The sequence below is a fragment of the Mus pahari genome, chromosome 19 (genome assembly GCF_900095145.1).
Source record: "Mus pahari chromosome 19, PAHARI_EIJ_v1.1, whole genome shotgun sequence".
Classification (NCBI taxonomy): Eukaryota; Metazoa; Chordata; class Mammalia; order Rodentia; family Muridae; genus Mus; species Mus pahari.
In genome coordinates this window covers 1,320,636-1,335,197 of record NC_034608.1, presented here as the reverse complement: position 1 = coordinate 1,335,197, position 14,562 = coordinate 1,320,636, and the positions used below count along the sequence as shown (strand labels likewise).

The 14,562-nt window shown below is 41.1% G+C and overlaps 1 protein-coding gene across 2 annotated transcripts in view; it reads left to right on the top strand.

Annotated features, from left to right (window-relative positions):
* The window catches only part of Gp6 (glycoprotein VI platelet), a 20,695-nt gene extending 7,486 nt beyond the window's left edge, over positions 1-13,209 (top strand). Inside the window, exons 4-8 of one of the 2 annotated variants that reach the window (XM_021219635.1) lie at positions 3,227-3,511; positions 8,991-9,044; positions 10,665-10,715; positions 11,718-11,768; positions 12,887-13,209. In XM_021219635.1, the coding sequence (XP_021075294.1) occupies positions 3,227-3,511; positions 8,991-9,044; positions 10,665-10,715; positions 11,718-11,768; positions 12,887-13,059 (614 nt within the window). In that variant the 3' untranslated portion in view covers positions 13,060-13,209. The remainder of the gene's footprint in view (positions 1-3,226; positions 3,512-8,990; positions 9,045-10,664; positions 10,716-11,717; positions 11,769-12,886) is intronic. The other variant, XM_021219636.1, reaches the window with a different exon arrangement.
* Positions 13,210-14,562: the final 1,353 nt, after the last annotated feature.

Genomic DNA, 14,562 nt, shown 5'->3' with positions numbered 1-14,562 from the left:
CCTCCTCCTCCTCCTTCCTCTTCCTCTTCCTCTTCCTCTTCCTCTTCCTCTTCTTTCCATTCATTCCATTCATTTACATCTCAAATAATATCCAACTTCTCGGTTACCCTTCCACATGCTCCCCCATCCTACAACCTTCCTCTCCTCCCTCCCTTTTGCCTCTATGAGGATGCTCCCACACCCACTCATACTCTCCTTCCTTACCTCTCCAGCATCCCCCTAAGCTGGGGCATCAAACCTCCACAGAACAAAGGGCTTCCCCTCTCACTTATGTCAGACAGGTCATCCTCTGCTACATATGTAGCTGGAGCCATGGATCCCTCCCTATACACTCCTTGGTTGTTGGTCTAGTTCCTGGGAGTACTGGGTAGTCTGGCCAGTTGATACTGTTCTTCCTATGGGGCTGCAATCCTCTGCTCCTTTAGTCTTTCCGACAGCTCCTCCACTAGGGTCCCTGAGCTCACAGTCTGATGGTTGGCTCCAAGCATCCACATATGCATTGGTCAGTTGCTGGGCAGACCTCCCAAGGAGTAGCCACACCAGGTTCCTGTCTCTTGGCAATGGCAACAGTGTTGGGTTTGGTGTCTGCAGACAAGATGTATCCCCAGGTGGGGCAGTCCATGGATGGCCCTTCCTTCAGTCTCTGCTCCATTTTTTTGGCCCAGTTTTTCCTTTGGACAAGAACATTTCTGGGTTAGAAACTTTGAGCCGGGTGTGTGGCCCCATCCCACCACTGGGGGCCATGCCTATATATTGGACGTGGTCTCTACAGGTTCTATCTCCACTTCTCTGCTAAAATCATCCCTGATGGGTCTTGGGAGCCTCTCATCTCCCTGGCAACTGGGACCCTCCAGTGGCTATTCCCAGTTCCTTATCCCCCCACTATATATTTTTATTCGATTTCCTGACCCTGTGTACCTCTCTCATGTCCCCTACAGTTCTTCATACTGCCCCTTATTTACTCCCCCTCATCTCACCCTCACAGGTCCCCCCTCCAACTCCCATGATTATCCTGTTTCCTCCTTGAGCAGGACTGAAACATCCACACGCTGGTCTTCCTTCCTCCTACGCTCCATATGGTCTGTGGGTTGTAACCTGGGCACTATGAGTTTTTGGGCTAACATCCACTTATCAGTAGTACATACCACGTGTGCTCTTTTGTGTCTGGGTTACCTCACTCAGAATGATATTTCCTAGTTCCATCTTGCTTGCAAATTTCAAAATGCCATTGTTTTTAATAGCTGAGTAGTACAGTTGTGTAACTGTACCACATTTTCTGTATTCATTCATCCGTTGAGGGACATCTGTGTTGTTTCTAGATTCTAGCTATTATAAAGAGTGCTGCTATACACATCGGGGAACATGGGTCCTTGTTATATATTAGAGCATCTTTTGGGTATATGCCTAGTAATGGTATAGCTTGTTCTTCAGGTAGAACTATTCATAATTTTCTGAGGAACCACCAAACTGATTCCCAGAGTGGTTATACCAGCTTTCAGTTCCACCAGCAATGGAGGAGTGTTCCTCTTTCTCCACAACCTTGCCAGCATCTTCTGTCACTTGAGTTTTTGATCTTAGCCATTCTAACTGGTGTGAGGTGGAATCTTAGTGTCATTTTGATTTGCATTTCCCTAATGACTAAGGATGCTGAACATTTCTTTAGGTACTTCTCAGCTATTTGATATTCTGCAGTTGAGAATTCTTTGTTTAGCTCTGTATCCCATTTTTAAAATAGGGTTATTTGGTTCTCTGGAGTCTAACTTTTTTTTTAAGTTGGATATTTTCTTTGTTTACATTTCAAATGTTATCCCCTTTCCTGGTTTCCCCCCAGGAAACCCTTTATCCCATTACCTCTTCCCCTGCTTCTATGAGGTTGTTCCCCCACCAACCCAACCACTCCTGCCTACCAACCTTCGCATTCCCCTATACTGAGGCATCGAGCCTTCACAGGACCAAGGGCCTCTTTCCCACTGATGTCTGACAGGGCCATCCTCTGCTACAAATGAGGATGGTGACATGGGTCCCTCCACGTGTACTCTTTGGTTGGTGGTTTAGTCCCTGGGAGCTCTGGTGTGTCTGGTTGGTTGATATTGTTGTTCTTCCTATGGGGTTGTAAACCCCTTTAGCTCCTTAGTCCTTTCTCTAACTCCTCTATTGGGGACTTTATGCTCAGTCCAATCGTTGGCTGTGAACATCCGCCTCTGTATTTGTCAGGCTCTGGCAGAGCCTCTCAGGAGACAGCCATATTAGGCTTCCATCAGCAAGCACTTCCCGGCATCTATAATAGTGTCCTGGTTTGGTGGCTGTATATGGGATGGATCATCAGGTGGGGCAGTCTCTGGATGGCCTTTCCTTCAGTCTCTGCTCCACACTTTGTCTCCATATTTGCTCCGGTGAGTATTTTGTTCCCCCTTCTGGGAAGGATTGAAGCACCCACACTTTGGTTTTTCTTCTTCTTGAGCTTCATGTGATCTGTGAATTGTATCCTGGGCATTCTGAGCTTTTAGGCTAATATCCACTTATCAGTGAGTGCATACCATGTGTGTTCTCTTGTGATCACTCAGGATGATATTTTCTAGTTCCATCCATTTGTCTCCAAATTTCAAAATGTCATTGTTTTTAATAGCTGAATACTACTCCATTGCGTAAATGCACCACATTTTCTGTATCCATTCCTCTGTTGATGGACATCTGGGTTCTTTCCAGCTTCTGGCTATTATAAATAAGGCTGCTATGAACATAGTGGAGCATTTATCCTTGCTATATGTCGGAACATCCAGGTATTGTGGCAGGTTTAGAGAATCACTTGAGATCCTGGATGTGCCAGAGTACTTAGGGAGTCAAGCTGCAACTGGGGTGTGGCCTGAGTTTGTTGAAATCTAGAACAGAGGCTCAGCTCTTAGCACAGGTGCAAACCAGAAGGAGCAAGAATCTCTGGCTGGGTGGGTATCTGTGCCCTGGATTCAGGGGGTCCTGGTTATGCCAGGTTTTGGGGCGGGTTTGGGGTCTACCCTGTGATTCTGGATGTGTAAGAATACCTGGAGAGTCGAACTACAAGTGGGGTATAGACTGAGTTTGTTGAAATCCAGAGCAGAGGCTCTGCTCCCAGTCCAGGTCCAAACCAGAAGGCGACCTTTATATATTCTAAGAGTCTTAAGCAAACACAGAAATGCTTCATCTCCCCAGCCTGGTTTCCTGTCTTTAATAGAGTTTTCTTTCTTCCCAGGTGTGTATGCTAAACCCTCACTCTCTGCTCATCCCAGCTCAGCAGTCCCTCAAGGCAGGGATGTGACTCTGAAGTGCCAGAGCCCATACAGTTTGGACGAATTTGTTCTATACAAAGAGGGGGATACTGGGCCTTATAAGAGACCTGAGAAATGGTACCGGACCAATTTCCCCATCATCACGGTGACTGCTGCTCACAGTGGGACGTACCGGTGTTACAGTTTCTCCAGCTCATCTCCATACCTGTGGTCAGCCCCGAGTGACCCTCTAGTGCTTGTAGTTACTGGTAAGTGGGTTTAGGTTCAAGATTTTATTTTTTTTGACATATATGAAAATTTCAAGGGAGTCAGAGGCATGGGCAAGGAAATCCTCTGGCTCCAATCATCTTTGGAGGTGTATTAGTGCCCTACAGATGCTATAACAAACCACAGACTCTTGTTGGCTCACAATAAGACCAATTCATTACCTTAACACCGTGAAAGTCTCAAATCTGTAAAAGGTCTCACTTTTTATAAAATAAAACTGTCAATTACTGCAGTTCCAACCACAAAGCTAAAGCATAAAACTGACCAAAGCAACGCAAAAAGAAAACAAACATTTTTAGCCTCTCAAACGATTAAGTACTAATAAACATGAAAAAGTGTTCCATATCACTAGCGCCGTAGAAATGTTTATCCCAGACAGAATGGTGGTCATCAGGAAAACAAATTACAAATGTTAGTGAGAATGTGGACAAAAATGAGCCATTATTCATGGCCCCTGGGAATATAAGACAGTTCAAACACTATGGGAACCAATATAGATTTTATTTAGAAAACTAAAATTGTATAACTCACATATGTGTATATATCACAGAGGCGTACACCACAGTTTATTGTAATACTGTTCACAACAGCTAAGTTATGGAACCAACCTATTTGTCCATCAGCAGAGGGATGGATAATGAAAAGTAAATGTAGTTCTTAACCAGAGGGAGTTTTTTTGACCATAAAGATGAATACAATTATGGATATGTAGGAATGGGTCTAACTGGAGGTAAATACATTAAATTAAGTCAGTCTCAGAAAGACAAATATCATGTTTTCTTTCATTTGTGTCTCACAGATTTTATATAGATACATATAATCATATATTTATACATAGTAAGAAAGTTGAAAGAAAACTATCTAGGGCATTAGTTATGAACCTGTGGATCAATAACTCTTTTATTAGAGGTTACCATTGAAAAGCAGATATTTACATTATAATTCATAACTGTAGCAAAATTGCAATTATGAAGTAGCAACAAAAATAATTTTATGGTTGGAGGTCACCACAATACAAGGAACTGTATTAAAGGGTTACAGCATTGGGAAGGTTGAGAACCACTGCTCTAAGGGATACAAGGGAGGGAGACAGAGCAGGGAGAATCTCAAAGTACTGCATATACACATATGTATACACACACACACACACACACACACACACACACACAATGGCCTAACATAATTCAGTGTAATAAAATAAAGAGCTGGGCATGGTGGCTCACGCCTTTAATCCCAGCACTTGGGAGGCAGAGGCAGGCGGATTTCTGCGTTCAAGGCGAGCCTGGTCTATAGAGTGAGTTCCAGGACAGCCAGGGCTATACAGAGAAACCCTGTCTCGATAAAACCAAAATAAAATAAAATAAAATAAAATAAAATAAAATAAAATAAAATAAAGAAACAATTAAGGAAGGACAATACAGTAAGTTACAAAGATCTATGATATATAAAAAAATTAAATAAAACAAAATGCATAGTTGAGATTTTACAAGCAGAATATCTTTTGTTTCCATATTTCTTTAGAAAACTTTTGGTCCATCAGCTTTTAGTTTACCTGGACCAAAAGGTCATTCTTCAGTAACAAAATCCTGAGAGAGAGGACCAGGGGTTCAGACGATAAAGAGGATAGAAGATAGGGAAGATAAACTTTGGGGTTGGGAGGTGCTGCACATGCTATGACTTTTGTCAATCAAGCTTATTAAGAAGTACATACAATATCTTATATACTATTTTCAGGGAAGCAATGGAAAGTGAGCAGAAATTATAATATATTATTTAATTATATTAAATTATTATATTATGGGATAAAGTCAGTAGGAGGCTGTTCAAGCAATGTTGTGTAAGGGGAACACAGTTATCATCAAGAGCATTACAAAGCAGCCTTGTGCCTGGAATGAGGGGAACACAGTTATCATCAAGAGCATTACAAAGCAGCCTTGTGCCTGGAATCTTTAGTTTCTTCTGAGCAAAAATTTAAGTACCAGGAAACTGAAACCTTTACTCTCCCAGGGCCCTGGCCCCAGTCTTGAGCAAGGACAAAGAACTGGGCTCTTTATGTCCTTTCATCAGAGCCTTTGAGAAACCCTTGGGTCCATTTAGCTGTCTACAGTTTGCTATTGTATAAAGTTGCCTGAGAAACAACTTAAAGGAGGAAGGATTTATTTGGTTTACACATTCAGAGGCTTCCATTCATGGTAGTCTGCTTCTGTGTTCCTGGGTTAGAGGTAAGGCAGAAGGACTTCAGGGCAGAAAGATATCATAAAGTAAGGTCACTGAACTCATGGCAGCCAGGAAGGAGAATTATAGGAAGGGACTAAGTCAAGACATGCTTGTGACTGACTTCCCCCAACCGGGCTGCGTCCTCTACAACTTCCCCTACCACCTGATAGTATAGTCAAAATTTGAATCCATCAATAGGTTAATCCACTGATTGTGTCCTTTTTAATGTTTCTGGAAATGGTCTTATAGTCACATCTAGAGGTGTACATTTCTACTTTCTTAGGCATTTATCAATCGAAACAAGTTGATAGCCAAGAACTATCACCCTTATTGTAAAAATATAATAGTATAGGTACCTGTAAAGTAAGATCTGAAGGTTTTTCTTCTTTGACCCTCTAAATCTCAACGAATTCATAGATTTTGTGCTTTAACAGTCTTACTATCTATGACTCTATTGAAATAGCTGTCTGAACAAAAACGATTAGTTCTCTAAGAAAAAAGAATATAACCCCGAGATTCCACCTCACACCACTCAGAATGGCTAAGATAAAAAATTCAGGTGACAACAGATGCTGGCAAGGAACACTCTTCCATTGCTGGTAGGATTACAAGCTGGTACAACCACTCTGGAAATCAGTCTGGCTCTTCCTCAGAAAATTGGACATAGTACTACCGGAGGATCCAGCAATACCTCTCCTGGGCATATACCCAGAAGATGTTCCAACTTGTAGTAAGGACACATGCTCCACTATGTTCATAGCAGCCTTATTTGTAATAGCTAGAAGTTGGAAAGAACCCAGATGTCCTTCAACAGAAGAATGGATACAGAAACTGTGGTACATTTACNCAATNGAGTACTACTCAGCAATAAAAAAACAATGAATTTATGAAATTCTTAGGCTAATGGATGGATCTGGAGGATATCATCCTGAGTGAGGCAACCCAAACACAAAAGAATTCACATGATATGCGCTCACTGATAAGCGGATATTAGCCAAGAAACTTCGACTACACAAGATACAATTTGCAAAGCACATGAAACTCATGAAGAAGGAAGACCAACAAGTGGATACTTTGTTCCTTCTTAGAATGGGGAACCAAATACCCATGGAAGGAGTTACAAAGGTAAAGTTCAGAGCTGAGATGGAATAAAGGACCATCCAGAGACTGCCCCACTCAGGGATTCATCCCATATAAAACCACCAAACCCAGACACTATTGCATATGCCAGCAAGATTTTGCTGACAGGACCCTGATATAGCTCTTTCTTGTGAGGCTATGCCAGTGCCTGGCAAACAGAGAAGTGGATGCTCACATTCAGCTACTGGATGGAACACAGGGCCCCTAATGAAGGAGCTAGAGAAAGTACCCAAGGAGCTAAACGGGTCTGCAACCCTATAGGAGCATCAACAATATGAACTAACCAGTACCCCACAGTACTGTGTCTCTAGTTGCATATGTAGCAGAGGATGGACTAGTCAGCCATCAATGGGAGGAGAGGCCCTTGGTCTTGTGAAGATCATATGCCCCAGTACAGGGAATGCCAGGGCCAGGAAGCAGGAGTGGGTGGATTGGGGAGCAGAATGCGGGGAGGGTATAGGGGACTTTTGGGATAGCATTTGAAATGTAAAGGAAGAAAATATCCAATAAAAAGAAAGGAAATAAAATTGAGCTTTCTGGATTTAAAAAAAAGAAAAAGAGAGAAAAAAGAAAAAGGAATATAAACATATTAAAGATTATGAGGCAGATGATCCAGATGCCTGCTGTTGAGATAGTACCTTCTTGGTATGACGGGGAAGCTGTTGCCATGAAATCTCAATGCTATGGTCGCCTAAACAAGACCTGAATAATGAAAGCTCCACTTGACATTAAAACTTGTTGATAAAAAGAAAAAGGAAAAAAAAAAACTAGTTGAAATCTCACAAGGCCCCGCCTGTAGATGAACAGCTATATGCAATCAGTGGCTGCAGAGAGAGAGAGAGAGAGAGAGAGAGAGAGAGAGAGAGAATTAGTTTTCCCCAGGAACAAACTCCTGATAGATTATTCAATCTTAGATGGAAATCCCTAAACACATGTATATCTGAGAAAAATTAAATGGAATCAGCTTATATTTTTATATGCATGACAATAATGAACAAGTCATGAATTTGAGGTGGAATAGGAGAAACATGGGGTGAATTGGAGAGGGGAAAGTCCACGTTAGAATGATATTAAGTACAGTACCTTTATGTGGAATTCTCAAATGATTAAGTGAAAAGTAAATGCATATATGACACAGCAACACTTATTTTGGGCTCATGATTTGCTGGGTTGGTTCCTTTTGCTTTTGTCTTCACAGCATTTTGGTTTTTTTCCTATTTTTAAAATTTTATTTTTAAAATCATGGTCTTATGTATCTCAGGCTGTTTTGAATTTATTATGTTCAAACCGAGGAGAATAACCTTGGACTTCTGGTTACTGGGACTACAGGCTCGAGCTACTCTGTGGTTTACGAGGCAGGGATGGAGCCCAGGGCATTGTGCATACTGAACAAGCACTATCCCAGCCGAGTTACATCTTCAGTCTACTTTCTGACTTGTCAGTTTTGATTTTCCTATAGAATAGAAACTAGAAAACATTATTTAAAAACTGAAAGTCTGAAATACTATGGATTATAAGAATAATGACTGACATGTATCTCAGTAGTAGGGCACAAACTCAGCATGCACAAGGCACCCATGTTCAATGTCAAGTACCAAAAACATGAATGAATACATTTTATTTACTTTATAAATAATAAATAAAATATAATTATGAAATATACAATATAATAGACACAATTATATAATATCAAGTACTAAAAAGGACTATCATATACTCTTCTACCCCAAAACTCAGAATACTGTATATTGTTTTCAGTCTTTATCTCACCTCCCATTGCATACTTCCTTGCATCTGTGATTCCTGATGTGATTCCAAAACTTTTCCCGTGGTTCTCATCTCCACATCTAATTTTTGGGGCCAAGTACCAGGAAAGTGACAAATGACAAGTGAGGGCATTGGAGACAAGAGTCCAGGGAAGACAAAGGTAGGAAAGCCATTGTAGAGTGTACCCGGGAGCATTTCCAGTCACTCAGTCGTGGAAACTTCTTCATAGTCACTTGCTTTGTGAGAAAAATCAAGTCACAGGAATGTTTCCTTATTTTCTTGGAGCCCATAGTTAACCCATAGAGTACTGACTTTTTTCCTTTTCTGATTTCTCAGGACCCTCTGCCACTCCCAGTCAGGTACCTACAGAGGAATCATTTCCCATGACAGGTGAGTTCAGTAAATTCTGGTGGCTGGGGAATGAAGTTCTACTACAAATGTGTCTGAAAATACAGTCCCTGTCCTCAAGCAGTCTACTCACGGGCTTAATGAGTTTAAGAAACATTTTGGTAAAAACAATAGAAAGTTTCATGTGAAGATATTGTACTTAGGAGGGAAAAAGACTCCTAAAGTACAAACTAATAACTGGTTCTTTCATGACACTTGTTTAAAACTGAGATACAATTCATATACCATGTGTTCAATAAGATGGTTGTAACTACACAAATACAAGCCAACCAACCAATCAACCAACCAACAAACCAACCAACCAACTAAAAAGTCAGCAACCACTCAACCAAGTAATCAATCAGGACAAGCATTGGAAAGGTTTAGAGCTTATCTTAGTTTGGGTTCTACTGCTGTGAGTAGATACCATGACCATGGCAACTCTTACAAAGGAAAACATTTTATTGGGGCTGGCTTACAGTTTCAGAGGTCTAGATCATTATTGTCACGGTGGGAAGCATGGTGGCATGCAGGCAGACATCGTGCTGGAGAAGGAGATGAGAGTTCTACATCTTGATCCATAGGCAGCTGAAGGAGATTGTGTGCCATACTAGGTGTAGCTTGAGCATAGGAGACCTCGAAGCCCACTCCTATAATGATACACTTTCTCCACCAAGGCCACAGCTACTTCAACAAGGACACAGCTCCTAATAGTGCTACTTTCTATAGGTCAAGCATTCAAGCACATGCGTCTATGGGGGCCATACCTATTAAAACCACCCCAGAGTTTTCTGCATTGTATCTACTACATATGATTTGAAAACTAGTCGTGTATTCTCTCAGAAGTTCAACAGAGTTATCCTATGACCCAGTGATTCTGAAACTCTTGTGTTAGTACTAAATACAAATTAAGAACCTAAAAGAAAAAAAAGAAAGTTAAAAACTTACTATCTTAGCTACTTTTTTATTGCTGTGATAAGACACCATGACCAATGTAGCTTATAGAAGAAAACGTTTACTGGGCCTTACAGTTTCAGACGGTGAGTTTATGACCGTCATGGTGTGAAGCATGGTAACAGACAGGCAGGCATGACACTGTAGCTGTAACTGAGAGCTTGAATTGTGATCCACAAGCATGTGGCAGAGAGAATGTGAAAACGAGAGATAGATAGATAGATAGATAGATAGATAGATAGAGACCCAGAGAGACAAAGAGACAGAGAGAGAGAGAGAGAGATTCTCTAACAAGGCCACACCTTCTAATCCTTCTCAAACACTTTTACCAACTGGGGAACAGAATTCAAATATTTGAGGCTATGGGGGAGCATTCTCATTTAAACTCCAACACTTTTGTTCATACAGGTTCTCATATGTGGATGTTTATAACACCTTCATTCATACCAGCCTCAAAGTGGAAAAAACTTAAGAGTCTATCAGTTGAAAAATGGTCCAATTCTAAGTGGAGGGCTTTTTGAATTTATTAACCGCAGTAGTTGGACAGTATGTGCCAGATGAAGGCTTTAGAGGACGCAGGTGTCTCAGAAGGGGTCTGAAGTGTGGGAGCACTTGGGATGAGCTGCCATTATTCTATTTCCTAATAACATTCTCGTTTGAAACTCTTAGAAGCCTCCAGGAGATCTTCCATCTTACCCACAAACAAACTATCTACAGCTGGTGAGTAAGTAGACATTTAAAGCTCCATACAAAGGGGGCTCAAGGATGGGCTTCTCTTTCCTACCAGCAAAGTCTATCTATAGCCATTTTTCATTGAATCATAATTTCATTTAGCCTTGGCTGGTCTCAAATCCATTATACAGCAGAGGAGACATCAAAGCCCACTCCCATAATGATACATAATGTCCTTGAACTGTTCCTCTGTTTGCACCTCTTGTGTACTGGAATTACAGTCATTTGGTACCATAGTCAGCTTCTGTTGTGCCTGGTATCAAACTTAGGGCTCAATGCATGCCAGTGAAGCACTTTACAACTGAGTTATCTTTCTGGTCCCTGTTTATATTATTATTTTTTTTATGGAAGGTTCCCACTGTGTAACCCTGGCTGACTTCAACTTGCTATGTAGACCAGGTGGCCTCAGAATCAGAAATATTCACTGGACTCTGCTTTCCAATTGTTGGGATTAAAAATGGACACTAGCACCCCTGGACCCATTTATGTTTATATACATAGCCAAACGTGATTTTATATCATTCTTATTTATTTAAATTTTTTTACATGCAATATGTTTTGATTACACTCTTTCCTCTCAGATCATTCAAGTTTTCATTGTAACCTATCCTATGAAGGTCAAGTGTGAAGTTTTTCAGTTGTGGTATTCTGTTAGTTCTTAGAAATATCAAAAATTTGTAGTATTCCATATTTTGAACTTCTAGATTATCAATGCCAAGAATGTACTATTACTTATAAGTCAACCCATTATATGGTAGTACCAATTCCACTGGGCAGATGGGAAAATGGACTCATGGATGTTGAAATACTTCTGAGAGGTTTCCTTATGTAAATGCTAGACTGGGCAGTCATATCTGGCAGCCTGACTCTATGGATTGTGTTCATAAATGTCATGGGTTTCTGTGTCACAAGCATGTGAGCACGTGTGTCTGCCTCCAGCAGGGTAGATGTCTCCATTTGTTTATACTTGTCCCCCTTTTTTATTCTTAGAAAAGCCTATGAATATCACTGTCTCTCCAGAGGGGCCGAGCCCTCCATTTGGTAAGTGATCCTGTCCATTTCCACTTCCTTTGTATCCCATTTCTTCATGCAGACTATTTTCCATTTACATGGAATCTGTAGAGCTATAATTTTGGAGCCTGGTGCATAAAATGTTAAGGGAAGTATAATATTAACATATGGAGTTCAGAATTTATTGAGAAAATTTAGTGAGGAGGTTAAAAATTTCCAAATAGTCAAATAAGGACATTCCTCATCTCCCTCACTCTCTTACAGCTATTTTATTTTATTTTATTTTATTTATTTTTTGTTTTGTTTTTAAAATGTTTTATTGGTTATTTTGTTTATTTACATCTCAAATGTTATCCCCCTTCCCTGTTTACTCTCTGATAACCCCCCATCCCACCCCCTCCCCTTACCATTCCTGTCCCCCTTGCCTCCACAGGAGTGCTTCCCCACCCACCAGCCCACTCCTGTCCCACTGCCCTAGCACTCCCCTATGCTGGGGTATCAAGCCTTCATAGGACCAAGGGCCTCCCCTCCCTTTGATGCCAGATAAGGCCATCCTCTGCTACATATGTAGCTGGAGCCATGGGTCTCTCCATGTGTATTCTTTGGTTGATGGTTTAGTCCCTGGGAGCTCTGGGGGATCTGTTTGGTTGATACTGGGATTGCAAATCCCTTCAGCTCCTGCAGTCCTTCCCCCAACTCCTCCTTTGGGGTCCCCCTGCTCAGTCGGACAGTTGGCTGCGAGCATCCCCATCTGTATCTGTAGGGCGTTGGCAGAACCTCTAAAGAAACATCCATATTAGGCTCCTGTCAGCAAGCACTTCTTGGCATCAGCAACAGTGTCTGGGTTTGGTGGCTGTGTATGTGATAGATCCCCAGGTGGGGCAAGTTATCTTTTTTTTTTTTTTATAAGTCAGTAATCTAACAAGGTGTTGATTTTGTTAGAGGAGAGATTGTCTTGGGATTCAGGAAAGGATCTATGAGAGTATCTCTGTATAGAGAATTGGACTTATTCTGTTCTGACCCTTGTTGGTGATGGCGGGGGGTGATCATGGTAACTGATGGAGGAGAATAGAATCTCAAATCATGTATATGGAGTCGGGTGTGGAGATGAGCTTTTAAACATCTGTTGCCAACTTTCTTTCCTTTAGGTTTTGCTCATCAGCACTATGCGAAGGGGAATCTGGTCCGGATATGCCTTGGTGCCATGATTATAATAATCTTGGTGGGGCTTCTAGCAGAGGATTGGCACAGTCGGAAGAAATGCCTACAACACAGGATCAGAGCTGTGCAAAGGCCGCTACCACCCCTCCCACTGGCCTAGAAATAACATGGGTTTCAGCAGAGGGGTTGACCAGATGTTCATAACCATGGGCATCACCACTAGAGCCACAGACATGGACATACTCAAGACTGGGGAGGTTATATAAAAAATAAGTGTGGAGAATAAATATGAGGCAGAGCCAATAAGGTAGGATGGTGGGTCATGGGCTTTCTTGGTGCTCAATCAAGAGTTGAGCCAATGTCTGCTTTGCTCTCAGAACTCCACAATGGTATGGGAAAGTCTCTTTTCTGATATCTTGCACATTGTAGGTATCATAATAGGCCTGTGTATTGGCCTTTCTTCAACCTTCTCTAACACGGAGTCAAGATTAATTTACAAAATACCTGGCTTTCACAGCTGACCTGTTCCATCATTTGTGCACAAACTCTTGTTCTCTAATAGACCGTGTTCCTCTGATAGTCCATGGCTTTAGCCTTTACCCTAACCTCACCTTAAGTCACAGTTGGACATGTCTACTTTTTAGAAGGGATATGTGACCCCAGAAATTGGGGTAGGCTATTACTTTTTATTAGTATATAATCTATATGATCAGCATAATCTTGTTTTTGTTTATAGTAGATATATTTCAGGATTTGAAATGGGTGCCTAAAACTATAGGAAGTACCCATCATGTTCTTTCATATATATATACACATATATATATATATATATATGTATATATATATGTATATATATATATGAAATATAAATATATATATATATATTTGCATTTTAGGCCATTAAAATAAGAGGTATCTGACTAGAATGTCTATGACAGTTGATATGACAAACAAGATGGCTATTACATCTTCATGAACAGGCAGGCAGTGTATAAACATCCACAATGTTAGTTTACTTTCCGAAATGTAATAGTGTGGGATGGTGTAAAAAAATTTTTTTTTTTGGTTTTTCGAGACAGGGTTTCTCTGTATAGCCCTGGCTGTCCTGGAACTCACTTTGTAGACCATGCTGGCCTCGAACTCAGAAATCCGCCTGCCTCCCGAGTGCTGGGATTAAAGGCGTGCACCACCATGCCCGGCTTGTAAAATTTTTTATATCTATAATTTTCCCATTTAATATTTTTTTCATTTAATATTTTTTAAAAAACTTTTAATTTTAGGTTTATTTATTACTGTATATTAGTACACTGTTTTCAGACACACCAGAAGAGGGCATAGGATCCCATCACACATGGTTGTGAGTCACCATGTGGTTGCTGGGAATTGAACTCAGGACCTCTGGAAGAGCAGTCAGTGCTCTTAACCCCTGAACCATCTCTCCAGCTCTCCCCTTAATATTTTCAACCTAAGGTTGATGACGTGTGATGGAAACCATATGAAGCAAAACCATACACGAGGCCTTCCCTGTATTAGAAAGAGTCTTAATCCTATCTGAAAGGCCAGAATAGTCAAATTCAGAGAGATTGGAAATAATCACTTCTGGAAGCCGAGGATAGTGGAAGGGACTGCTGGAAGTACTATATGAAGATTGTTTTGGAACCAG